This window comes from Otolemur garnettii, unplaced genomic scaffold (genome assembly GCF_000181295.1).
Source record: "Otolemur garnettii isolate 467f Iridium unplaced genomic scaffold, OtoGar3 scaffold00013, whole genome shotgun sequence".
NCBI classification, from domain to species: domain Eukaryota; kingdom Metazoa; phylum Chordata; class Mammalia; order Primates; family Galagidae; genus Otolemur; species Otolemur garnettii.
Genome location: NW_003852408.1, coordinates 14,467,847 through 14,493,870, shown reverse-complemented (window position 1 = coordinate 14,493,870; position 26,024 = coordinate 14,467,847). Strand labels below are relative to the sequence as shown.

General features: G+C 49.9%; 1 protein-coding gene across 1 annotated transcript in view; it reads right to left on the bottom strand.

The window, feature by feature from the left end:
* TNS1 (tensin 1) overlaps window positions 1–26,024 on the bottom strand; it is a 174,578-nt gene that overhangs the window by 53,825 nt on the left and 94,729 nt on the right. Inside the window, exon 15 of the mRNA XM_012802263.2 lies at window positions 24,714–25,042. Coding sequence (XP_012657717.2) covers window positions 24,714–25,042 — 329 coding nt within the window. The remainder of the gene's footprint in view (window positions 1–24,713; window positions 25,043–26,024) is intronic.

Genomic DNA, 26,024 nt, shown 5'->3' with positions numbered 1-26,024 from the left:
ATGAAAAGTGGAGCCCCTCCTGCCAGCAGCTCCCAGCCCTCTGGGGTGGCAGAACTAGGAGCTCTCAGGGCCCAAGAGGACGGCTGAGCCAAGAGAGCTTTTTAAAAGCCTTGGGGCTTTTAGAGCTGAAGGGCCCTAGGGGATCAATTTATCCCCTCCCCACCTCTCATTTATAGGCTGTCAGTGAAGTTCTGCAGGCTCAAGGGACCACCCAAGGTCACCCAGCAAGAAAGTACAAAACTGACACTAGCTCTAATTCAGCACTTCAGGGTGAAGATGGCTGAGCAGAAGGAGAAGTGTTGGAAGACTCTCCAACTGTGGCTGTGGACCAAGAACCTCGGGACACTATGACATACAGCACTTTGGTCAAATGATGATGACAGATGTGTTCCTCGACCCTCCTTAGCAAGTAGCCATAGCACTTTTCTCTAATACCATCTTACATGAATTCATGCCCTCTAGAGAGAAGGAATCAGGGCAGAAAACCTGACCATGACCTTTATTTCAGATCTAAAGGGCCAGGGCCCTGGAGGGTTAAGAGTGCTGCCTTGGCCACATAACAGCCCACACCTACAGGATAATGTGAACGCTCAGGGCCAGCCTCCTGACAATAGGCCGGCCTGCAGCTCCACACCAGGCACATAACCCCGAACCTGGCACCACCCACCACCCCTGCCCTCTGCCTATCTGGGCACCAGATATCATTGGCACACTCAGGAGGGTAAAAATAGCTCTGAGCCCACAACAAGCTGAAGCCCTTCTCTGCCAGGCCAGGGTGGCTGCCTGGACACTCAGAGCTCCCTGGCCCCGGGGAATGGTTGACCACTGAGAGCCCTGCCAAAGATGGGAGAAGCCATGAATGGGAGTTGCTAGAGGCTGGCCTTGGGGGTGCCCCAAAGCTCAGGCCACAGAAAAGGGGAAGAGGACGTCCTGAGTAATATCTTACTGGGACTATCCATGCCTCCACCACATTCCCTCCACCCACTCCACTCTCATCCCAGATAAATCATTACCCCAAAAGAATTAGGATAACTCAGACACACCACATTCTCCTAACCCAGCTACCACTACAGACCTAAAGGCTGGGACTCTCACTCGTCCCAGAAGCAACTCCAGAAGGAGGACAGTAAGGTCTGGCAAGCCACATCCAAGGGCAGCACAATGGCCACAGCACCACTCAGCCTCACGCCCTGCCCGGGCAGATGGTAGTACCTCCTCCCCAGGTCCAGCAGACCCACACAAGGACACAGATGGGCACGGCAACTGCCCAGCGGACACTTACCCTCTGGGCCGAGAGAGAGAAAAAGGAGGGGAAGACAGCTCTGATTAGATCCTGGAGCCTCAAGTTTCCAATAATTCCTGCAGGGCTGCAGCTCCAAGTGCTGTCTGTGTCCTACTCGGGCTCCCTCGGACTGTCAGGGTGGGAGGAGCCGTGCCGCCCTCCTGCCCATGCACACACACACACACACACACACACACACGCACGCACGCGCGCTCACACAGCACTCCCTCCTCTCCTCGTTTCAGCTCGCTCTGCCTCACTCTGGCTTGTAGGAAGCCAGTGGGATAAAACTCTGTCTGTAATTTCAGCCAGCTGGGTCCCCAGGGCTTCACTTATCATCCTGCAGCTATGCAGCTCTTGAATGACATCACAGCGGCATCCCGAGCCCTCCACTCCCCGTGGGCCAGGCGGGGAGTGAGGAGAAGTAGCCAGCCCAGCCCAGACCAGCACCAACCCCTGTACCAGACTCAGCCCAACACTCACCCAGCGCAGCCCAGCCCCACTCAGGTCCCAGAACAGCCCAGCCCAGCCCCAAAACCATGGCAGCGTCTGTACCCAGAGGAGAAGCAGAAAGGGAGAACCTGGGAGCAAAGTGAGACTGAGCCCAGAGCAGACAGGCAGGGATGCAAAGCCAGAGAGGGAAGGAAGAGTTCCTAGGAGGGTATTGAGATTTATTTCCCAAAATTTTCCACATTTTTTCTCCATTCTCAGCAAATGAAAGGCAGAACAGATGACAACAATTTTCCAGCTGCTGAACAATAAGGTGGAAATCTTTTTTTCTCCTCTTTCTCTTCCCAACCCCTCCCCGCCCCCCCACAGGGCAGAGTCAAGGAGCCAGGACACTACATTGGCTTAGAAAAAAGAAAAAGGAAAAAATCTCACAAGCCCCTGTACTCTTCAGAGGTTAACACAGGACCTGAATAGAGGGACTGAGGTGTGACTGGGCAGGCCTTTAGGAGGGGACAGGAGCGCCAAAATGAAGTTCTCAGTGCAAAGCTCTGGAATCTAGCCCAACAACCTTTATACTTTTTTGAGAACTAACTTTGGGGAGGCAGGTGGGTGTCTGGCCCAGGACGTTGATCCTCCAGGCTACCTGAGACACATCCAACTTACCGGATATTGGTATTCTGCTTGTTCCCTTCTATGGAAATCATGAATGACAGAGAAAATAACTTTTCAGTGTCATCAATGACCCCCCCTTATCCCCAACTCCCCAGGTCGGAGGCAGACCATTCAGCCAAAAAATAGCTACACCACCCTCAAGTCCCCTCCATTATCCTGCTGTGTCCTAAAAAGTACCAGAAGTCCCTGATAGTAAGACATCAAATCCCCACTCTTATTCAGGTGCCCTTTGTGACTCATTTGCATATTCATTGAATCTCCCAACCCAATTCCCAGAGTTGACAGGAGGTGGCCTGGGCATTGCAGTCAGGCTAACGGGGGCTTCAGTGACCAACTGGCATCTCCTTGCAGAGGGCACCAGTTAGTTTGCAGCTCCAAAAGGCTTTTGGCAAAATGGGCTTGCCCAGGGCTGCAGCCAACCTACCCTTGCCCAGACTACAGCCAGGCTTGGGAGCAGAGTCCTGCCAGGTATAGACCACTTACTTCCCCCTCTTCTTCACCTGAGCACCAAGAAATCAGACCCCTCAGCCCCTCTTCCTTGCCAGCATCACTCTCTGGCTGCTTCTTTTTGAGAGTAAAGAAGAAAAATAAGGGGGAAAACATAAATAGTATGAGATGCAGGGGAAGTTCAGGGTCATGAACTTCAAAGAAACCATTAAGAATGGAGAGAGAAGACAAAAGACAGGAGAGGGGACCTTCCTCAGGCTCCAAACTGGGAAGACTATGATTTAGACAAACTATTGCAATCATTCTCCTATCTCTATAGAGTCTTCTAGAACTAACCAACAAATCCCAGGCTCTCAAAAGAGTTAAGGTAGCCCAGCACACCCGCTTGTCCTCACTTTGCCCCACTGGCCACAACGTTAGCCTAGATTTTATTTGCATACAACCCTCATGTTTATTTGCCCATCTGAATACTATCTATAGTATTATTTCGTAAATTTTAAAAATAAACTTTATTTAATGTAAACTAGTTCTAAACATCAATGTCCATAATATCACAGATTTAATAAGCAAAACATGTACTTTTTTTATGTGTTAAATAAATGCACCTCAAATCAGCACATACATCATTAGCAAGCTGGCCCATGAACCATACTTTAGAAAACACCACCACACAACAGCCCCTGCCAGCGGCAACCCAATCCCACAGTCCTCTGCTACTATCCAGAAACCAGCTGTAGCAGAAGCTCCTGGGAATTTTATAAAAATCCTGATTCCCTGGCCTCACCCAGACCTACAGAGGTAGGACCGTCAGAGATGGGCCCTGGGAATCTAAATTTTAAACCCCAACCACACATCCCAGAGGAGAATAAGAGAGCCAGGTTTGGCAAAAACTGGTCCTAGCTACGCTCAAATACTCCCAGGTGTGCGGATCTTACTATCTTCCCCTCAAAAGCCCATGTTATCCTTAGGTGGCTGTAACAAGTGAATTTTAACTCAAAGTAAGGTAAAAACACCTGGTGCCTCGTCTTTTCCACTAACTGGCCTTATGGAGTCCTGGAGATAGCTCAGAATAAGCCAGTCTCTCCCACATGGGTGGGAGCTCTCCAAGTCCTGAATGCGCCCTGCATATCCTCCCGAATCCCCCCTTGGACAGCCCCGGTTGTTGCAGCCTCGCCCCTGCCAACCCCCGCCCAAGTCCCTCCTGCTGCTTCTTTTCCCCCACCTAAGCACTTGTATCCAGTAGTTCCTTATCACTCTGAAGCAAGGAGCTCACAAACAGCCCATGTGACCTATCACCTCCCACTTTCTGAAAACAATACTTTTGTTAATGCAGTCTAAGATTCTTCCTAGCCCTTCTCATGTCACTTCAGCATCTATCAAGAACACCGTAACTAAGAACACGAATGTAGGGGTCAGGTGGACACTGGTTTGGACACAGATACTACCACTTATGAGCTTGGTGCGATCTTGGGCCAATGACTTAATTGTTCTGAACTTCCATTTTCCTGATCTGTAAAGTAGGTGTATCAACAGTTGTCTCTCAGTAAGTATGACAAAGACTGATACAACATGGATAAAGCTCTCAGACAGGGCACAGTACACAGAAGGTGCCCCAAATGAGACAGCTCCAGAAATACAGACCACCACCACTGTGACATTCACTTCCCCATCTTCCTTCTCTAGCCCTGCCCCACCCTGAGCAGCACCTCTGTGACCCTGTCTCACTGAGTCCATAGATATCAATGTCATACCCAATGCTTAAGCTTCGGGACACAATTTGGCTTGCCCTGTCTCTGCTCCAAAAAAACATGGTACAGAATGTCCAGCAGAGAGAAGCATTTCATGGAACAGCACCAACTCCAAGGATGTGATATAGTTCAACTAACAAATACTGGGACTGCCCCAGCATTGGTTACTGTCAACAGTATCCCTGAAAACACCACTGCCATTCCCACCTGCAGTGACAGCTTCAGCACCAAGGACCGAAAGGTAAAGACAGACAAAACGTCAGCTGTCTTCACTTAGATGGGAAAGGATTTCACGGGGAAATGGGCAGACGGTGGGGCACAACAGATCTGATTTGAAAAAGTATATTCTCTGTTTTACCATATCTTCTGTTTTGAAAAAAATAAAAATTTTTTTTCCCTCAAAACAAACTACAGAAAATAACAGGGGCAAAAATGCTTCCTGAGAGGAAATGGGTTAAACTGAGCTTCAGAGATGATGGTATTCAGTCTTCAGAGGCAGGTGGATGTTCCCTGCATTCCCTGAGGCAGTCCTGAGCTGGAGCTTTTATGAAACACAAGTTCTAGAAGTGGGGAGGTGAAACTGGAGACCCTCTAAAACCCCCTCCTATGCCAAGGATTCTTAGAAGCCCCAGATATGCCAAGTGACACCTTGCTGTGGGCTAAAGGCCAGGCCATCTCTTAGAATTATGGTGTGGTTAACCCAAAGGACACTGTGAGTTCATCGGGCCCAACTCACCCACCCTATATCATCCATCTGACTTAGGGAGGGAAAGAGAGTTTCCTACAGTTGTAGGGCCCTGGATCCCAGAGGCAAGTCGTCTCCACTGCCAGATCAAATGTCATGAGCTGGGTGCTTAGCAGGATACTGTAAACCCCCATCATTTAAGAACCACAAATGTCCCCAGGTCTAGCTATGCAAAGAAAATGGAATACTGGAGGGCAATTCTGCAGTGAAGGCACACTTCCCAACCTGAGGGCAGCAAATGTTTTATCCCCTCCAGGACTTCCTTCTGGCCAGCAGACCCATAGCTGGAGCCCTCACCCACACTGAGGGTTCTCTCCAGGGAGGAGGGTGACCAGCCTCCCAGGAGACACCCTTTGAAGTTCAATCCCTTACTTTCATGTTCTTTCTTTTCACTGGCAGATGGAGAAACATCTTCCCAAGCCTGGCTCTTTGCACTTTCTCTTAAGGAACAGAATGGCTGGGAGTTTTGGTTTCCAAGCAGCCCAAGCCTAGAACAAAAGCAGGAAGCAGAATAGAGTGTCCCCGGTAATGAGTTACTTCCACCCTACAAGTGGGAGAGGGAAGATGTCAGACAGGAGGGGCTGGGGGAAGAGTGGCACCTCTGGCTGCTCAGTGGCCCTCAGGGGACATGTGGCAATGTTTAGAGATATCTGGGTTATTACATCTGGCAAAAATGCTACTGGCATCTGCCAGGTAGAGGGCAAGGATGCTGCTGACCAACCCCACAACACAAGCAGTTATCCAGTCCAAAATGCCAACAGTGCCCCACAGGAGGAGCCCTGAGCCAGACAGAGGGAGGAGAGAGCTTAGAGCATCAGAGATGGAACTCTGGACTAAGATGCAGGAGTCTGGGATTTCAACCTCTCTAACTCACTACTTGGCCTTGGGCAAATCATTTCTTTTCCCTAAGCCTCACTTTCGAAAGTGGAAAAATGAGAACCATCCAGTTATAATTGAAAAGGAGGTGCCAGGGGCAGGGAACGGAGGGGGTGTGGCAGGAAAGGTGTGGCATCAAGGTGTCACAGGTCTGAGGATAGAGGGAGGACACTGCACAGCACCTGCCATATGTATGAAGAAGACATATCCCCAGACCTCCCAGGGCCTTCTCCCCACCTCCCAGCCCAGTGGACAGAGAAGGTAGAGCTGACCAGAAACTCGGGGCAGTGGGAGCAGGGCAGGCTCCGGTACTCTCAGGGCCCCAGCCTTCCAAGGTCTCCACATTCCCCTCCCCAGAAGGCAGCAAACAGGGCCAAGCTTAGAGCACATTCCCTGAGAACAGGACAGGAACCCAAGTGCCAGAGGATTACTCAGGAAGGGAATTGGCAACTCCCAAGCAGATGTCCGGGCTGGACGAGGTCAGAGGTATATCCACTCACCACTCTCCTGCCCGTCTCCCCACCCTTACTGCTCCTGGGGCATGCACATCATGTTGGTAAGGAGCATGGAGGGAGGATGGGGAGAGGGGCCTCGGGGCTTGGCAATGTTGGTACCTGCACTTTAATGCTGCTCCACAACTGCCTTTAATGCAGTTCCACAACTGTCTTTCAAAGCGGATGTCGTTATCCCCATCTTCCTGATAAAGAAACTGAGGCTCAGGGTGGGACTTGCTCCAGATTACATTGCTAGTCTGACTCTGATGCTCATGCCCTCTATGCGTCCCAGAGAGGAAGGAGGAACAAGAAAGGAATGGAAGAGGCAAAGGGGCTTGAAGGGTCCAACAAGTAGAAAGGAGTGAAGAGTGACACTAAAATCACTTCACTGCTTTAGAATAAACCTGCCCCAATTCCAACATCCAGGAGAATGGTGGGTCCATCAAAATGGGTCCCCAGAGAATTTGATGCATTCATCCTAAAGATGTTTACAAAAGCATTTCTGGAAACATGCACAACACAGCCCGGGGCTGGCTTGTAAATCACACAAAGGAACCCTTCCCTGACTAGGGTTCAAGTGCCATTCTTAACCCATTCTCTCAGCATCCACACAAAGTGCTGGTTATCAAACCGGCTGTGCAATTTTATAATGACAGCTCCCAACACTGATGGTTGCAGGTCTAGGGACAGGCTGGAAGTGACTCTCACTGATGCTCAGAGGCTACAACCAGGGAGCACAGGCCTGCATGCGAGACAGCAGCCAAGGCACTTTTTCTGCCCTTACATCACACAAGGAGCACCCACCTTCTTCTCAAAGGTTCTTAAGCAATGTACAGACGGAGGGAGGGAGGGGGAGAAAAAGCTTTGAGCTTTCATATCAAAATCTGATCTCACTGCCCCTGGAGAAGGAGAACACACATCAAAGAACACTTTGCTATTAACAATTTTTTTTAAGTAATCAAAGCAACACAAGGCCAAAGTCTCTAGACAAGCCACCAGGGCATTGACTAACTGTAAAGATATAAAGACTGGGCAGCTGGAATCTCCTGGCCTGACCCATAGACAGCTCTGCTGCTGCTTCCCAGAGCATAAGGAGATGAATGGTCCTGGGCTGGCCAACACCAGTCCAGCATACTAGAGCCAAAAATGTTGGAGCACAGGGTAGCAGGTCTATCCTTTGAGGCAGGACGCCCCCCTATCTCTTGTGTCTACAAATAATGCTAAAGCAGAGAAAGAGAGGGGCAGGAGAAAAGGAGTTTGGGGCAAGACTCCTGAGTCCCCTCTGCACAAAGAACGTGCCAGGGCCTTGTCGGAACCCTCTACAAGTTGCCTTGTTTTCCCACATCCATGAGCCATAGTCATTCATCCCACCTAGTCAGATCCGTGGGGTGGAAGAATTATCCTTGACTTCAAGAAAATTTAGAAAATTACCCCCTGACACCTGTTCCTCTTTCTCATATCCCTGGAAGGCAAAACCATTCTCCTGAATGTTAGAATGTTAGACCTCCATCACTCCAGCTGCAGCTGAAAACCACCTCTCCGATTCTGCCCATATCTCTAACCAGCCAGGGCATAATAAGCGAACCTAGAGAAACTGCTGTCTGGCAGCAACAGCAGTAGACTGGGAGTTGAGGAGCGAGAATACCAAGGGACAAGAGCATCTTGGGCAGGCCTCAGTTTACTCTTCTGTGTACATGGAGAGTATAACCAGCAGCCTGATTACTGAAGGCCTGTTGTTTTTTTCTGTTTTTTTGGGGGGGGGCGGTTTGCAGTTTCTGGCCAGGGCTGGGTTTGAACCTGCCACCTCCAGCATATGGGGCCAGCGACCTACTCCTTTGAGCCACAGGCACCACCCTGAAGGCCTGTTTGAACCTCAATCCTCAAGGATACAACTCAGAGAAGCTGCTCAGCCAGGCACTATTTGAATCCCAGAGCCCTTTGGGTCTGTGGGCCTGCTTCTTCTCTCCTACTTGGTCCTGCCTGGGTGGCTCCAGGCTCCAAATTCATCCAGGGCTATTTCTGCAGCAGCCATGGACCCTCTGGGGCTAGGACAGAAATGGTGACTTACAGGAAGTCTGTTAATACACACCAGGCTGCAAAGGTTCCAAGGACCATGTGGGGCAATAAAGAGGCTGATTTATTTTCATCAGTGAGATGTGAAATTCAATCCCTGGAGCAAACTGACCCGCAGACGGCGGAAGGCAGCTCCCCACCGGAGCAGAATTAGCTGGCTCCTAGTCTCCCAGGCCTCACCACTGGGGCTAGTGGTGGAAAGGACAAGGGGGCATGCCAGGATTGGCCAGCTCAGCCACTGTGACTCTAGTTCCCTCAGGCTACCCTTTCCCCACCTTGCCACGGGCCTTCAAAGGGTCTCTAGGACACAGGTGCATCAGTGCGCAGAGCTGGACCTATCGCTTAGAGTAGCAGGCTGGAATCACCTCCAAGTGCCCCCTCCCTGAGCTATTCCCAGGGCTTTCAAACCCCAAGCTATAAAGACATGGTGAGAAATGCCAGGCTGTACCCCTACCTGGCTGTGTGAGCACTGGTGGGTTACTTAATCTCCGGTTCATGTTTCTTTATCTGTGAAGTAGGAACAAGATTACTCAGCTCACAGGACAGTCATGAGGAATAAAAGGAATTACAAGCACCTGACTGTCTCACACGTACATAAAAGGGGGTGGAGGGTAGGTTATTCTCCTCTTCCCCAACCAAATCACTGGCTGGGAATGTCAATTATACAATCCTTATGAAGGCAAATTTAGCACTCACTGTGTGTAAGAATGACACACACATCATATTCTTCCACCTAGCAATTCCACTTGAAGAAATTTGTCCTATAGACTCGCCCCAATGAAAACTGTGTATATACAAGGTTATTCACTGAAGAATTTTTTAGAAATAGCAACAGACTGGAAACAACCTACATGTCCATATTATTTAAATGCAATTTAAAAAGCTAGTTATTAAAGCAGCACATATGTACAGTAGAATTTTATTGCAGCTTAAATGAAGGCGATGAGCTCTTTATGTGCTATTATGGAAAGATCTTCACAGTATATCATTAGCTGCAAAAGCTCAGCATAAAAGCTCCAAAGCTTCACATAGCTACCAGAGCCTATGTGACCTGGTCCCCATGACCTCTGACCTCATCTCCAAATACAACCTCTTCCCAGTCACACTGGGCCTCTGGCTGCTCCCCAATGTCCCAGGTGGGCCCCTGCCTTGGGCCCTGTGCACTTACTGCTCCCTCTGCCTGGAATGCTCTTCTCCAGACATCAGTTGGCTACTCGCCCACCTCCCTCAAGTCTTTGCTCAGAGTCCCCTCCTCAGAAAGTCCTAGGCTGACCACTCTTTTTTAAAAATTTCAACTCATTGGATCTGCCCCCTTCAGTCCCAACCACTCTCACTCTGCTGAATTTTTTCCCAGAATATTTATCACCTTCCAACAGGCTCTGGCATCCACTAATTATGTCTTTTTAAAAATATTTTTATTGTCTATCTTCCACCACAAAAACAGAATTTCCACAGGGCAGGGATCTTTCCTTCATTTGCTGGTATGTCCCCAGTATTTAGCATGGTGAGTGACTGGCACACAGAAGGCACATGATAAATATTTGTTGAATGAAGGAGGTCAAGGTCCTGAGGACAGCCCATGTACTAAAGAACACAGATGATAGGGGTTTTTTCCTCTTTCTCCTTCTTCAATAGAGTATATGGAAGGTTGTGCCTATAATCATATCATCCTCACTCTTCTGCATGCTAATATGTTTTCTCATGTGGAGGAGGCTACAACCCACTGCCCAGCATCACTGGTGACCAGTGCCAGGGAGACAGGACACATGGAGGGTAACCCCTCAACCTCCAAGCAGAGGGAGTGAGTCACACATGGGAATGGAGCCTGGCATTTGGATGATGACAGGGAAAATCTTCACATATACACACACACCTAGTTTGGTGTAGTGGGAAAAATACTGAGCTTACAGCCAGAGGCCCTGGTTCCAAGTCTAGCTCCAGAAATGGGAAGGTTGAAAGGGAGACTGACTTATACATGGGGAAGCATTTTCTAAGTTCCACCCGAGGTCAGGTAGTGGTATTAGTAAAAGCTAATGCTTAGTAATGACACAATGTAATAGGCACTGAGCTAAGCACCCACAGATTACCTCATTTACTTCTCAAACCCATAAGACATATAATACCTCATCCCATTTTATCGGTGAGAACACCAAGGCTCGAAAAAGCTAAATGATTTGCCCAAGGTCAACATAAGGCAAGATGCAAAGCTGGGGCTTGAGCCCATACTTCCAACCATGACAGGGCCCCCCAGGGCCCCCCAGGGATCTTCCTACCTAAGAACTATCACCTCCAAGGACAAAGCTTTCATCCCTCCCCAGCCTACTCTAAGATATTGTCCTTAATTTTAACAGAGACAGCCAATTACTGAAGCCGTGTGAGCTCAGTGGCTTTGGCAGGAATTTAAAAGGTCTCTTGCCAGGGAGGGGGCATAGAAAAGAAAGAAAGAAATTTATAGGGAATGAATCATCTGTGAGCAGCTGGGGAAATAGAAGGGGGACACCACAAAAGGAAAAAGGACTGATCATTCGCCAGACCCCAGGCCATTGAAATCTTTTCCCGTAAACGGCCTCAAGAGGTGTGCATCGGACTGAAAGCAGGGACTTGGAGAGTGGACCAAGAGAGAGGAAACCTTTGGCAGGAAGAGAGGGCGCCGGGTAGCAGGCAGGGGAGGGGTGGCTGATGTAGGCAGGGTCTGGGGAGGATGCTGCCTCTCACAGGCTGATGGAGAGATTGGCCCCAAAGCCAGGCCAGGGCAATTAGTGAAGGAGCTAAACTTTGCCAGAGAGCAAACCAGCCTCGGCTAGCACCTGTGCGTAAGCCCCAGGCAAAGCCCTGGACAGGAAGACAGAAGGGCAAAGGCACAGCCTCCAAAAGCAGGGAGGAGTACCCAGGTCCTGAATAGGTCCAGCAAGGAAGAACCTGGAAGAATTCCGAAAGAGATCCTTCACCCCCAAGGGCTAGATGTTGAGGTAGGCTGAATGGGGTGCCAGAGGGTTGGCAGCCTGAGTGCAAGAAGAAGATTCATGTGGGAGCCACACACCCTACCAGAGCTGAGCAGGGCATCAGCCTGGCCCAACTCAGGCAGGCACCTGAGTGCCCTGTGGGGGTCTCTACAGTTTCCCTGCTCGGGGTGGAGGTGAGGACAACAGCAGGCCTCCAAGTCTGAGCTCAGCGCCTGTCCCCAGCCAAGCCTACCAGGGCAGGGAAGACGGGCTCTGTGGCCGCATCTGCTGCAGGCTTTGGCATGCTTTCTTATCTCCTAATCTCAGGTCAAGGTTGCTTTGAAAACTGAAAATAAAACCAAGTGGGAAAGAGGCCCCTACGCCCCTCAGTAACAGAGAGGGAGCCCGAGGGCCCTAGTGACCGCTGCAGGGCAAGTTCAGTGCAGCACCTGGGAGCAGCAGGGTCCCACGGGAACCCAGGCCCGCCCTCAGCCCCACCTGATATCAGTTCTCACCTCCCCAGCTTCCTGCAAGTGGTCCTTTGGCCCCCAGCTTACCTTTATCCCCAGTGACCCTGCATTCCACTAAAATCTCACCTGCCCCGTGACGGCAGAGCTGGTCAGGTTTGATAGCTTTCTTCCCCTCTACTTTCTAGACTTTGAGCAATGTCCTATCCCATCTTTAAATTTGAGAAACAATTTTGCTTTCCATGCTGTCTGGCCTCCCAGGGTTGTTCAAACGCAGCCACTCTGCAAAGACAATTGCCCCCATCACCACCATCCCCAGAAGCCATAGCACCTGGCCGAGTCCCTCCCCCATGGGCTGCGGGTCACAGTGGCTGGTGCATTGGCCTGATACTCAGTCCCCATGGTCTCCAGGCAACCCTAGGACATGTGCAGCCTAGGGGATGGTCAGTAAGTATTTTTGGAAAGAAGAGAGGAGAGAAAAGAGAGAAAAGCAGGAGGAAAGGAAGAAGGAAGGAAAAGCAGCTGTGTAAGTAAGAAAAAGTGCTTCATAAATGGAAGCCTGAATTTCTTGGGCATAATTAAAGTTGGTAGCTTGGGGTCTTGATGGGTACAGCTAACTTGTACATTGGAGGGTGTCTGAGGGGAAAGTGCACACACTGCCCACTCCCCTGCCTTCGGCTGGACATTTGAGCACAACACAGAGCAGTCCATGCTGCTCCCGCAGCTGGCCGAGAGCTCTGGACAGAGCTGAGTGTGGCGCTGGCCTTCCAACCTGCACCTGATGGCAGAGATTACAGAGGACCAAAGGCACATTCATTCAGGAGGGTGTTAGTTTACTGCATGTTCCATGGGCAGAGGCTACTCCCCACTCCTGCCAGCTGCCTCGCAGAGCAGGGCCAGCTAAGGGTCCAAGGGCATTGGGACAAACAGTGCAAGCAGGTGGTGGCAGATGCTGGGTCAGTACTGTGGTAGCATCCTCTTTGCCCACAGTCAAGCTCACCTTGTATTTGAATTCTCAGTACTTGGATTGTGCCAGTAAGTCACGAGAGGACTCCCCTCCTCAGGGAGGAGAAGGAACCTCCTCCAGAAGGAACCTCCTCCACACTTCTGTCCTGATCCCTACACAGACCAGCCCACACTGAGGTGCCCCTCCCTGTACCTCAGCACCTCTCCCCCAGGTGACCCAGAGGCCAATAAGGCCAATCTCCCAGCCACAATTGATCTACCCTCTCATGGTCGGGAAGTTCCACCAGGTGGCTAACTCAAACACCTCCCGCCACAATCTATCCCTTTGTCTTCTTTGAATTGATAAATCACAGACAGAAGCTTTCAGTAGCAGCTTTGAATTTCTCTCTCTCTGCTCTCCCCGCTCCCCTTGAAGTCGCAGACCAGAAGGGCTGTCTTTTCCAAAAGGCAGGTGACCATTTCCCAACAAAAATCAGTTTAGTACCAAATCCCAGGCTCTCAGCACTTACACTTAGAAACTCACTCTCACCCTCTAACACACTCTACTCAGATGCAAGGGCAGATGTATCCTCTCTGGGAACCTCAGACCCATCCCCTGAATTATTTGGGACTATCTGCGATGTGATACTCCCTGTCTTGCTGGATCCTCCTACGTCATACTCAAAAGTCCTGAAGGCAAGAACGTCAAACCCTGAGAAAATGCGAGGTTGGACAATTAAGTTCACAAACTCATCCTCGAAAAAGTGCTTTGAAGGATGGACTAGCTTTGATGGAGACCATAGTGGTACTGAGCAATAAGGTATGTAGCACTTTTCTAGAATGGGTCCAAGAACGTAACTGCCTGACCTTGTACATTAAGAGCAAACCTCCGATGTGGTGCATGAGTTCTCTCCCACTGACTCACCCAGAATGGGCACAAGGACTATTTTACCCACCGCCCAACTACCTCTCTCCCAAGCCCAAGGGGGCCATCTGCTCATTGCCCTCCCTGATCCTGCCTGGGCCCTGTGGAGATGAAGGGAGCAGGGCCATGCAGGGAGCCAGGCTGGCTGAGAGGCAGAACTCATGGGCTTTGCTGACGTTCTGCCATCCAGGGATCTGGAACTTGGCCTCCTTCTCAGTATAATGGGGCAGGCTTTCCAGGCCAGTCCAGGCACCAGCTCTGAGGCTGAAAGGAGATCAGGCCAAATGGCCTAAAACACTTCAGGCAATAGATGAATAATATTTTAGATAAAAATCGTAAAATGAGAGGGAGCAGGGCAGCTCTCTGACTGGCTCCAGCCCTCCCCCAACCCCACCATGTGGAATCCTGCCTTCACAATTCCTCGGACAAGGCCTCTGTTATCTGCCTCCATTTACTTATATATAAAATGGGAACACTATTTGTAACCAATGTTAATATGGAAGTACTTGGGGTGGTCTCAGTTGTGAAAGAGGCCTGAGGACAATGAACATCATATTCCAAAAATAAGACAGGAGATCACCACGCAGGGCTTGCCCAGACAACAGATACCAAGAAAACCCACAAAATGGAAGAAAACACTGGCAAATCATATATCTGATAAGGGACTTGTTATTAGAGCAATGTAAAGACAAAAGGACCAGGGATTTGAATAGGCACTTTTCCTAAGGAAAATACATAATAACCAATTAACGCACATTAACACATGAAAAGATGTTCAACACCATTAATTAGGAAAATGCCATCAAAACCACAATGAGAAACCAGTTCATACTCACTAGGATGGCTAGAATCCCAAAGAGAGTTAATAACAAGTGTTGGCGAGGTTGTAGAGAAATTAGAACCCTCATGCATTGCTAGTGGGAATGCCAAGTGGTCCAGCTGCTTTGGGAAATAGTCTGGCAGTTCTTCAAATGATTAAACATAGAATTACCATATGACCCAGCAATTCCACTCCTACATGTCTACCCAAGAGAAATAAAAACGTTTAAGTCCACACATAAACTTGTTCATAGTGTTCATAACAGTATTCTTCATAATAGCCAAAAAGTTGAAACAACACAAATGTCCATCAACAGATGTCGATGTATGGATAGACAAAATTTGGCATGACAATATAGTGGAATATTAATCAGCAGCAAAAATGAACAAAGTACCGGTACCCACTACAATGGGTGAACCCTGAAAACTATACTAATCAATGAAAGAAGACAGGCCCAAAGGACCACATAGCATATAATTCCATTTACATGAAATGTCCAGAATAGACAAATCTTTAGAGACAGAAAGTAGATTAGGGCTGGGGCTGGGGAGTAGAAATGGGGAGTGAGTGCTATTGGGTATGAAGTTTCTTTGGGGGGGGATAAAAATTTTCTAAAATTAGATTTTAGTGATGGTTATAAAAGCTAAATACAGTAAAACCTCTGTAAGTTGATCACCCAAAGGACTGTAACAAACTGATCAATATACAGACGTGGTCAAGTCCATAAGGAAGTAGGCCTACTATACTGATCCATACATGCAGTGCATGTCCGGTCGACGAAAATTAGGTCAACTTAAGGAGGTGATCAATGTAGGGAGGGAGGTGGTCGACTATACAAGTTCTACTGTATAGTAAAACCCGTTGAACTGTATATTTTAAATAGGTGAATTGGTGGTATTGTTATAAATTATATCAACACAGCTGCTAATTTTTTAAAAAAGAGAGACATGACTGAAAACTGCTTTGTGGCTCTAAACTATACCCCTACAAACACATACATACCAAAGGTGTGAAAAGATCAGGAAGTGGGGGATTATAAGAGGACTCTCAGCTGCCAGTGCCACCTGGGTAGAGGTGCCTCCCTCATCTCATGAGTCTGCCCACAGCTCAACAGGAGTCTGTTGGTGCATGGACAGCCTAAGTGACAGGGACCCGACTCTGTGGGGACAGAGGCAAGGGCTACAGTGCTTCTCGGAGGCCAGGATTGCTGACAGTCTACCTTGGACCAAGGTGAGACAGCAAGCCTGAGAGGCCTCAGATGCTGCCCAAGACAGCCACCTGCAGGAGGAGGCTGGAGGGGTGAGAGACACCTGGGATAAGGGAGAAAGTCCCAAGCACTGATCAGAGCTGCATTCACCACCCAAAGGGAACAGTGAGTGAAAGACTTTTGGGGAGCTGAGCGTTATCCAAAATACCTAAAGTGCTACAAGAGAGACACATGCAGCATTCAGTGCCTCCAGAATCTTCCCCTGGCAAAGAATCCAAGAGATACCCATGCCTCTGTCTCCACACAGAGCATGACTGTACACTCCTGCAATGGTGCCAGGCAAGCAAAAATGTCCCTTGTGTCCTCTCTTTCTAGGCCTAAGTGCATAAGTCAGGAAAACAGAGAGAGAAACTTACTAAGTCCCCTACATACACATACACACACACATACATACACAGAGCTGGCAGCCAGGTAGGAGCTGACAAAGGAGTGGAACCAACTAACTCCGAATGAAGTAGCAAGTTCACTGGTACTGGGCATATTTATTACTGACTAAGGATCTCTTTCTGAGAGTGACCAGAAAAGGGATGAGACTTGTCCTAATGTCATTTAGGGGCAGGGGAAGTATAGAGTAGACTTAAAAGTCAGTGACAGGCTCAGTGCCTGTAGCTCAAGCAGCTAGGGTGCCAGCCACATACACCAGACCTGGCGGGTTCAAATCCAGCCAGGCCCACCAAACAACAATGACAACTGCAGCCAAAAAATTGCTGGGCCTTGTAGTGAGTGCCTGTAAGTCCCAGCTACTTGGGAGGCCGAGGCAAGAGAATGCTTAAGCCCCAGAGTTACAGGTTGCTGTGAGCTGTGACGCCATGGCATTCTACCCGGGGCGACAGCTTGAGGCTCTGTCTCAAAATAAATAAATAAATAAGTAAATTAGTGACAAATAAACCAAAGTGGCTTTATAAAAGTTCCGCTTGCTCAGATTGACAGTTAAAAAATAACACCCACTTATAGGTGTTTGAAGAGGACTGATCAAGAAAAGGTACAGTTAATGGTGCCCAGCACCTGGTAAATGTACAATACTATCACCTCGTCACTGTCACTGTCATATCACCACCATTGGGTTTAAAGGCTGGGAACTCCTTTGAAATCCATTGTTCTCAATTCACTGATAAAGAAACCAAGAACCACAAAGAGGAAGTAATTCTTCCAAGTCACATAGCAAGTTGACATAGAGGAAAGTCTCCTGCCTCCAACAGTGGCTCTCATAACAGAGCCAGCTACAAATGGTTCCCAGAGAGTGGAGGGGCAAGGGGAACATGGGCTTTTTCTTAAGAGGAGAGGGCTCATTCCAAATCATATCAATCTCATATCTCCTATAGTACTTCAATAATAATAACAGACATTAATTATTGCCAGCATAGTTTGTATCAGACATTCTACTTTTCACATTTCATGTACATTATCTCAACTGAATCTCAAACAACAATCCTATAATGGGAAGATACTATCGTTACACCCATTTTACAGATAAGATACTCGGATTGCAGAGACAAAGTGACCCGATAAAGGAACACAGCCATAAACAATAGAACTTAGAACCAGATCATCTGGTTCTAAACCCCAAAAGCTTAATCCCTACTAGAGATTAGTTTAATCAACCCTATTTCCAGCTTTTCATCTTCTGCAAACAACTTTCCTGCTCCTAACCTCCCTTTTGAAGTTGAGTATGGACATGTGCCTCATGATGGCCAATGTAACGTGAGTAGAAGGAAAGTGTGAGATTTCTAGAAAGGAGCAATGTGCAGGTCATAATTCCCTCTTTGCATGGCTGTAACAATGATGGAAGCATACATGAGATGAAGGCACCCTAGCCTAAAGTAACTATGATGAAGAGAGACCCCTCCCAACCCACCTTGGACTTGTAGCATGAGCAAGAAAAACACTTTCATTGGCTTAAGCCACTGAGAACAAAGGGCTATTTGTTATCACAACATAAGTGAGCTTCTCCTGACTGATACGGCCACTAAGCCATGCCACTTCCCACTCAAGAGTTCATGAGTTGGAAAGGTCCAAGTGGGGGGCAGTGCCCATAGCTCAGGCGGGAGGCTGCCGGCCACATACACCAAGGCCAGCGGTTTAAACCTGGCCCGGGCCAGCTAAAATATAACAATGACAACTGTCACAAAAAATAGGTAGGTGGTGTGGCGGGTGCCTGTAGTCCCAGCTCCTTGGGAAGCTGAGGCAAGATAATCGCTTCAGCCCAAGAGTTTGAGGTTGCTGTGTGCTTTGAAGACACAGTACTCTACCCAGGGTAACAGCTTGAGACTCTGTCTCAAAAAAAAAAAAAAAAAAAAAGGCCTGAATGGGAAGTTTAGCAGGTCTATCTAAGCTCCTCATAAGTCACAAAAGGAAACAATGATTATGCTCAATGAAATGGAAAGAAAAACTATCTACTCTAACCCTCTCATTAAACAAAGGATAAAGAAGACTCTAGAAAATGAGTTAGCCAGGACACCTATAACCCTAATCTCCTGCCCCCCAGCCCAATGTCCATCTGTGTCTGCCTATCTCCCCATGTCTCTCATCTATTTCTCTCTCTTCTCACTATTTGCCTGTTTACTATATCTCTTTCCTCTCTCAAAAGAAAAAAAAATCAGAGAATCCTTGGACAAGCCTAGCTCATAAGAAGTCACCATAAACCAGGAATTCTTGGCTCCAGGCAGAGACTCTTCCCCAACCCTGAGAAAAGCTTTTGGAGATGGGGTGGGCACCCTACAGAGTGGAAAGCTCTCCCCTAAGGGCTGAGAAGCGTGGGCACAAAACCAGACCCCTAAGTCACCAGCCTGTGGCTGTGATGGAACTGCCCATGGAAACTAAAAGAGGGCTGATGGGCAACACATAGGAGAAACCTGGCTTGGGGGGGACACCAGCCAGGCCAGGGCTTGTCATTCTCTCCCTCCATCTTCTGGTCCTGAGCAATCTGCTTCTCCACCCCTCATTCACCTAGTCCCTATTCCCCACCCTTTCTTTTAAGTCATGAGAAACTCTAAGCACTGAAGCCCATGGAAGTCAGGGAAGGGTAAGAGCCAGGGGGTGGGCAGTGAAGCAGCACAGGCCTGGTCAGCCTTTGGGCTTCTCAGAGGTGGAAAGCAGCCATATCATTTGGTCTTAGTGCTGCTTCCAAGAAGGCTTGCCCCTAGAACACTCTGGAATTTGGAGCCTGCTCTGTGCAGCATAGACAAAAACACAGCCCCATCCCCAACCATGGGGCCCTGAAATCTGGGCATGGGGCTTCAGAACTCTGGCCAAACAGCTAATGGGGCTTCTGGAAGCTGCTAACCCTGGTGTCAGCCAGAGTGCTGAGCTGGCAGGCTCCAAGACAAGCTGGTGGGGGGTGCGGAGCAGCCTGCAAAGAGGAAGCTACTGGAGTCCTGACCTCTCCCCATCCCTACCCTAGACCCTTCCTACCTCCACATTCAGAACTGAAGACCTGGGACACCCAACTGCGTGCAACACACAAACTCCTTCCCAGGTGTGATGGGCTGAATTCCCCTCCCCCCACATTCATATCCCGTAGTCTAACTCCTAGTAAGTAGTTCAGAATGTTTGGCGATATCTCTAAAGAAGTAATTAAGGCGAAATGAGGTCATTAGGGTGGGCCCTACACCAATATGCCTGGCATCCTTGCAAGAAGAGATTAGGACACGGACACATGCAGAGGGAAGATCACACGTGTGCACAGGGAGAACGCAGCATCCATGAGCCAAGGAGAGAGGCCTCAGAGCAACCAACCCTGTTTATATCTTGATCTCAGACCTTAGCTTCCAGAAAAGTAAGAAAATACATTTCTGTTAGATAAGCCTCCCAATCTGTGAGGTTTTGCTGTGGCTGCGCGAGGAGACTAATATACCCGTCCACAGGGTACTGCTCCTAGAGTAAGGAGTCCCTGGGATGGCAGGTGCTTCTCTGCTCCCTGGCCGCTGTCCACAGCATCCCTCCCTCCTCCTGGCCTAGACGCAGGGGAGCCAACAGTCCCAAGCATCTGTCACCACCATAGCCCCAGTTCACTGCCCAGGGGCACGATTCTTTCTCTCTCTTCCATGGTTTTATTTCCCAGACCTGTCCCCAGGGAAACAGGCCACCCTGTGTGGTCATTTTAAGGATTTGGCGAGTTGGACAACAAGGAGCTGCCTATGGGGCTGGAGAGGGGATGCTGATACACTGAGCTCCAAGGGAGCTGGAAAGAGACTTGGATTCAAAAATCACCTCCCCTGCTGACTCATGCCCCGGGTGAGAACGCTCACCTCTGCGCACTTCCAGCGTCTTCACCCAGGGGATGGGGTTGGGCAGTCTCAGCTGAGATACTGCCAAGCTGGGTTCCATACATGGGGTCCCCTGCCCCTTGGCAAGTCCCTTTCTTTTCAGGCCTCAGTGCTGTCCCTATGGGAGAACACTGCACAGGCTTTATGACAGGCCTGGACCCCTCTGCCTGGGAGGGCTGCCCACAGAAAGCCACAAGTCCTTCATTTAGCTGCTGAGATTGACCAGAGACATCCTGAAGAAGTGGAAGAGGTCTCAGTGTCACAATGCTGCACACCCTGGACTTGAACTTGGAGCTAGGGTGAGGGAGGGGCTGCAGGCAGCAAGCTCTTAGCAAAGAGCTAAACATATAGCAGTTCCTGCAAGGATGGTTGAGTCAGGGTCTCAAGAGGGCTTTCTTGGGGACCAGGAACTCTGAGCTCACTACTGGCCACCCCTTACTGCCAGGGGACACAGGTCATTTGAGAGGATGCAGGCCACAGATGGTGTCTGCTCCCAACTGCCCAACTCAGTGCCCCCTCCTCCCCGAGTCACCTGGTGGGCTCCAAAGCGACTGGGCTGGTCTCTGCTTTCCTCCCCCTCTCCCTGCCTTCCCAGCAGACCCAAAATAGAAGAGGCAACAGTGGGCCACTTCCAGAAATGGCCAGACTCACTGCAGACTCACTCCCCTTCACCTATCTGGAGGAGCTGGCCCCCGCCAAGGGCATTCCTGTAGAAGCAGTTCACACCCTCATCTATGGGGTGGAGACTGGGGACTCAGCTGTTCCCTGCACTGAAGTCCTGCCAAACACCTGCTGCGGGCAAGCCCAGCAGTCTCTGGGGCACTGAGCTCCACATACCCCACCCCTATCTAACTCTTTCCTCTTTCTGAGGGTCAGAGCAGGGTGACCTTCTCCATCCAGGGGTGAGAGGCAGGAGTCAGAGGGGACAGATGCTCTTCTAAGCTCAGTGGGCCCCTAGGTACTGCCACAGAGCCAGATGCCCAGAGCCAGCCCCTGGGGACATCAGCCAACTCAGGAGAGCACAGTGGGCAATATGACAGCCTCACACATAGGTAGGTCTGCCTTCAACTGGCTTGGCAACCTTGGGCAGGATACAAACTCCTCTGTGCCATAGCAAACCCACCCCCGAGTGTGGTTGCAAGTATCAAGTGAGAGGTGTGACTTCCCAGTTCTTGGCACCATGGCTGGTATGTGGCAGAGCCATGCCTTCTCCCTTGGTCACATCCACAGACCCCTGGGGTGCCAGCCACGGTCACCACTGATGCATGGCATCCCATCCTTAGGTCTTGCAGCCCACCAGGTGTTTGAAGTGACTTGTTGACTGAGGCCCCATGTTATAGCAGGGCAAATTGAGGCCCCAAGGGATGGCATCTTGTCAACGGACTTAAAGCCAATAATCTGGCTCCAAAAGCTACATGTCTTACCACTGTACTATACTGTCTCTCATGAGGGCTGAGAATGCAGTGAGGAAACCAAGTCAGCAAGGAGGCAGAATAACTTGACCAAGGCCACACAGCTAAAAAGGGGAGATCTAGGCTTTGAGCCCAGGCAGCCAGCTCTAAAACACATGGTCCTCCCCTGCATCCTCGTGGCAAGCTGCCTTGCCTGGTTTGAGACCTCCGCAGAGAGCGGGCAAAGCCACACTGGGCACCACGTCACCCCTGAGACCATCATCCCTGGCCCTAGGCCTCTCCTGGGAATGGCCAAGTCCCCTCCCTCCCAGGCTCCAGCTTGAACCATCTCCTGAGCACCCTCACATCCTGGGGGTTAGGCATCCTTACCCCAGCTAGCACGTGGGGAGTCATAGGGCCTTACCCACAACTAGAGAGGCCTTACCTACAACTAAAGGGCATCTCAGGAGTTCACCAACCTCCTGCTTCCCTCTCTTGGCCATTGGTCAAAAGAAAATGCTTTTACTTCTGGGCCTTAGAATCTAGAACCTTCTAGAAGTGCCATCAGCCAGGAGCAGGATGGGGATGTGGTCATAGCTCCTGCCCCAGAGTGGGTCCCAGCTTGTTCTCCTGTCCCTGGTGGGATGCAGTCCAGCAGGGGCACATGGTGGGAACAGAGGTGGGCTCTTACTGGGCACAGCTCCCTGAGCAGGCCCAGCCCTGGGTGGCCAGGGGAGAGGGCAGCACAGCCATGAGCCCCTCCCTCCCAGCAGAGGGCCAGACTCCAGTGCCCAGACAGGGGCTCCTCTGTCACTGCAGGCTGAGCTGACCTTTAACTGGCCAAAGGGCCCACTGGGAAAAGGAGGAGGGTAAGGGGTTAGAAGCAGCATCTGGACCCACCCTCACCCGTCCCTATCCCCTCACCCTGCCTCCTGCGGTCCCTGGGCCCCAGGTGCTCTGACCAGCAGCTCTGCTTTCTTCCCCCATAGCCAACCAGGCCCCAGACCCCATCCTTCCCATACCTCCTCCTTCTTTCCCTTAATTATTTTGCCTTTTATTTGCCTGGCACTTTATAGTTTGCTAAATGTTTTTACATTTATCCTCACATTGAATCCGCACCAGGGAGAGATGGGGAGACAGTAAAAATTCCTTCAAATTGCCAAGTGTTCTTGTTAAAAATGCAAACATCCCCAGCACAATGATCAATTAGGCTGGCAGCCATCAGTCCCTCAGAACAAATTCATACCACTCTCTGCTTTCTCAGCCGCTCACTGCTCAGGGATTGGGTGTAGGAGAAGAGGAGTGCTTTCAGGGAGCAACCTCAGTGGGTAAGGAGGGCCCTAGTGGGGTGTCCAGGCAATCTGACTGGTGTGGGCCACTCTGGGAGGAGGCAAGGAGAAGCACCTCAGGAAGGGGCAGGAGCCAAGGTGGGCATGAGAACAAGCCAGCAAAGTGCAATGTTGCACATGAAGAGCGTGCTCATGGCAGGCCCTAAGTTCCAGGCTGACCACCCTCCCTCATCCCAGCTCTCTCTGAAATTTATTGCTCATTCTAGAGGCTGCAAAATCTGAGGGAGAATCTTTTGTTCAAGAAAAGGCCTAAAGACCTTCAGAGTGGAGTCATTACATCCAAAATGTTGGACAGAGAAGTTGGAGGCAGGTGGTCCAGGGGAAAAAAGGTGAGTGAAGGTTATGAGCCAGGTCTCCCTAACCCAGCTCTGCTATGGTCCAGATCCTCAGGACAGCGCAGCCCACTCAGGACTGGCTTTGGCTGGGAGGGGACACACAAAGGCTGGGTGCTGGCACCCTTAAAAGGGTACATCTTGAGTCACAGGGGTAACTCAGGAGGTCCTGTCTTGGGGTAGGGGTGGTCTTTATTACCCCAAATGAAAATATGAGGAATGGGCCAGACTATCCTGAGGGTCCTTGCAACTCCAACATTCTGTGGTCCTCTGACCAGTCAAGAAAACAAGCCTGTGGCCAAACCCAAGAAAGGGCATCTTGGGAGTTCGCCAGCTCCAGGCGTGTTCATTTCCAGAAGGGCCTCACCCCACATCCCATCACACGTGTTCAGAGGACCACATCAATAACCAGAAGTCATACATGACTCTCGAGCATTGACTTGAGCTGCGGTTGCCCATCTGACATAATGTTAGGTTTTGTAGCTAAATTAAACATGTATTAATTTCAATTCTGCAGCTTTCTTTTCAAATTTCAGAGCCTATCGGTTTATTTCCAGCTCAAAACATTTTTGTTGGCTGTTGATGAAAGCTCATAGGCCCCAGATCCCGCATCTACGTTCCCGGTGTTGTGACCCTGAAGAACCCCAACAGTGAGTTTAATAGAAATGCTATGTTAGGGAGCTCTCGCCTGTCGGATACAATGTAGGGGTATATGGTGCACCTCCTATGTGAAGGACTCAATTACAATTCAGACTTTACCTTACAAATGCAAACAAAGTAACCTATCGTACATACCCTCATATTAATCTGAACTAAAAAAAAAAAAAATGCTGTGATTGCAGCACAGGGAAGAATCTTATACTCTACTCAAGACTACCTCCTCCAAGGAGCCTTCCCAGACCACCCCAGCTCTCCAGAATCCACCCCACTGCCCACCTCAGAAGACTGGCTGTCCAGGAGACTTATCTAGCAGCAATCATACACTTGCATGACACCCCTGTGGGGTCATCTTGCTGCATTCTTCGGCTCTGTCCTCATTGCTATTGCACACTTTCAGTATTTGCCTTATGAGCCCCCACTGTGAGCTCTCAGAGGGGCATGGACTTCTCCCCTGCCTCCCCTCTGAACCCATGTCTCCTGACAGCTGGCCAAGAGAACCAAGGCCACATGATCAGGAACTGTGAGGTTTGGAGAGGGGCTGGAAGACGCTGGGTCCCACCTACCCTCCATGCCGTCATCTCGATGCCCGCCGAAGTTGTCATAGGAATCCCAGCGGATCAGGGGGTCAGAGGTGTTGTAGTCCACAGACACACTGGGCCCATTCTCCAGGTGCTCCATGCCTGAGTGGGTGGGAAAGGCAGGGGCCAAGTAGGGGGACAGTGAGGGGAGGGAAAAGAGATCAGCAGCTGCAAAAACAGAGAAAGCCAACAAGCTCCCCCAGAATGTCCCTGAGGGACTTCTCATGTTCTTGAGCATGGCGGGACGGGGCGGGCCCAGTGGCTTAAGCTGGATGGAGAACCCAGGAGTCTTGTTTCTAGCATTCTTGTAAAGGCTCATGCCAGTTCATAGGGGTAAATCAGGACAGGGCACCACACACAGGACAAGAAGACCCCTAGCAGAAAGCTTGGAGGACTCCTGACTGGGTGTCTGCCTTTCTCTCGCCCCTGCCTTCTGTGTCCCAGGGGCTCCTGGGGCAGTGCCAAGAAACCCAAGGTTCTGCCCCTACAGTCGAGAGGAGAGTGTGGGACACACTTACAACAGGCTACATGAGGTTGGGGAAAATGGGGAAACCACAGCCTTAACACTGAAACATAGTTAACACTTAACATAGCTTCTGGAAGGTCATCCCAGGCATGCCCCTGTCCCTCTGTCAAAATGCTGTCCACTTTAGACAGAAACCTGAGGGCAGAGGCAGAGTCTCCTACCCACCCACAGAAAGCCCCGCCCACCGAGAGAACAGCTACAACTCAGGCCTTTCAGGATGAGTTACCTTCCTGGCCTGGCAGTCCTTTCTTTAGTCTATCCAGAGTCCATCTGCCTATAATCTAACTGCATCTCCTCCCATTCTATTCTCAGATAAGATGGGGGAACAACTGGTCTCCACATATAACCAGTCCCGAGGCTTAAAGACTATTATTAAATTGGCCTTCAGGTTGAATCACCTCAGTTCTCAAAAATACTCATTCCCCATCCAATACCTTTGAGTGTCCCCCACCCCACCCCACCCCCCGGCTACTCCCTCCGTCCTCCAGGGCTCTCAGTCTCTGAATATAACAGGCTGATGACTTAATAATATCAGAACAGTTTATCCAACTCCACGCCTATCTGTCTGCTTTTTTATTTTTATTATCTAGAGATTAAGTCATTGGTTCATGTTTAGCTAGGGGTCCACTTTGAAACCTAGATCCTTTACTGAAGGCCTGCCTCTCTATCTCAGGTTAACTTGATAATTATAGAGCATAAGGGGGAAGATGGTGAGGACAGGGTAGACACAGGTCAGGATAGGGGGGAAGGGGTGGAAAATGAATTCTAAC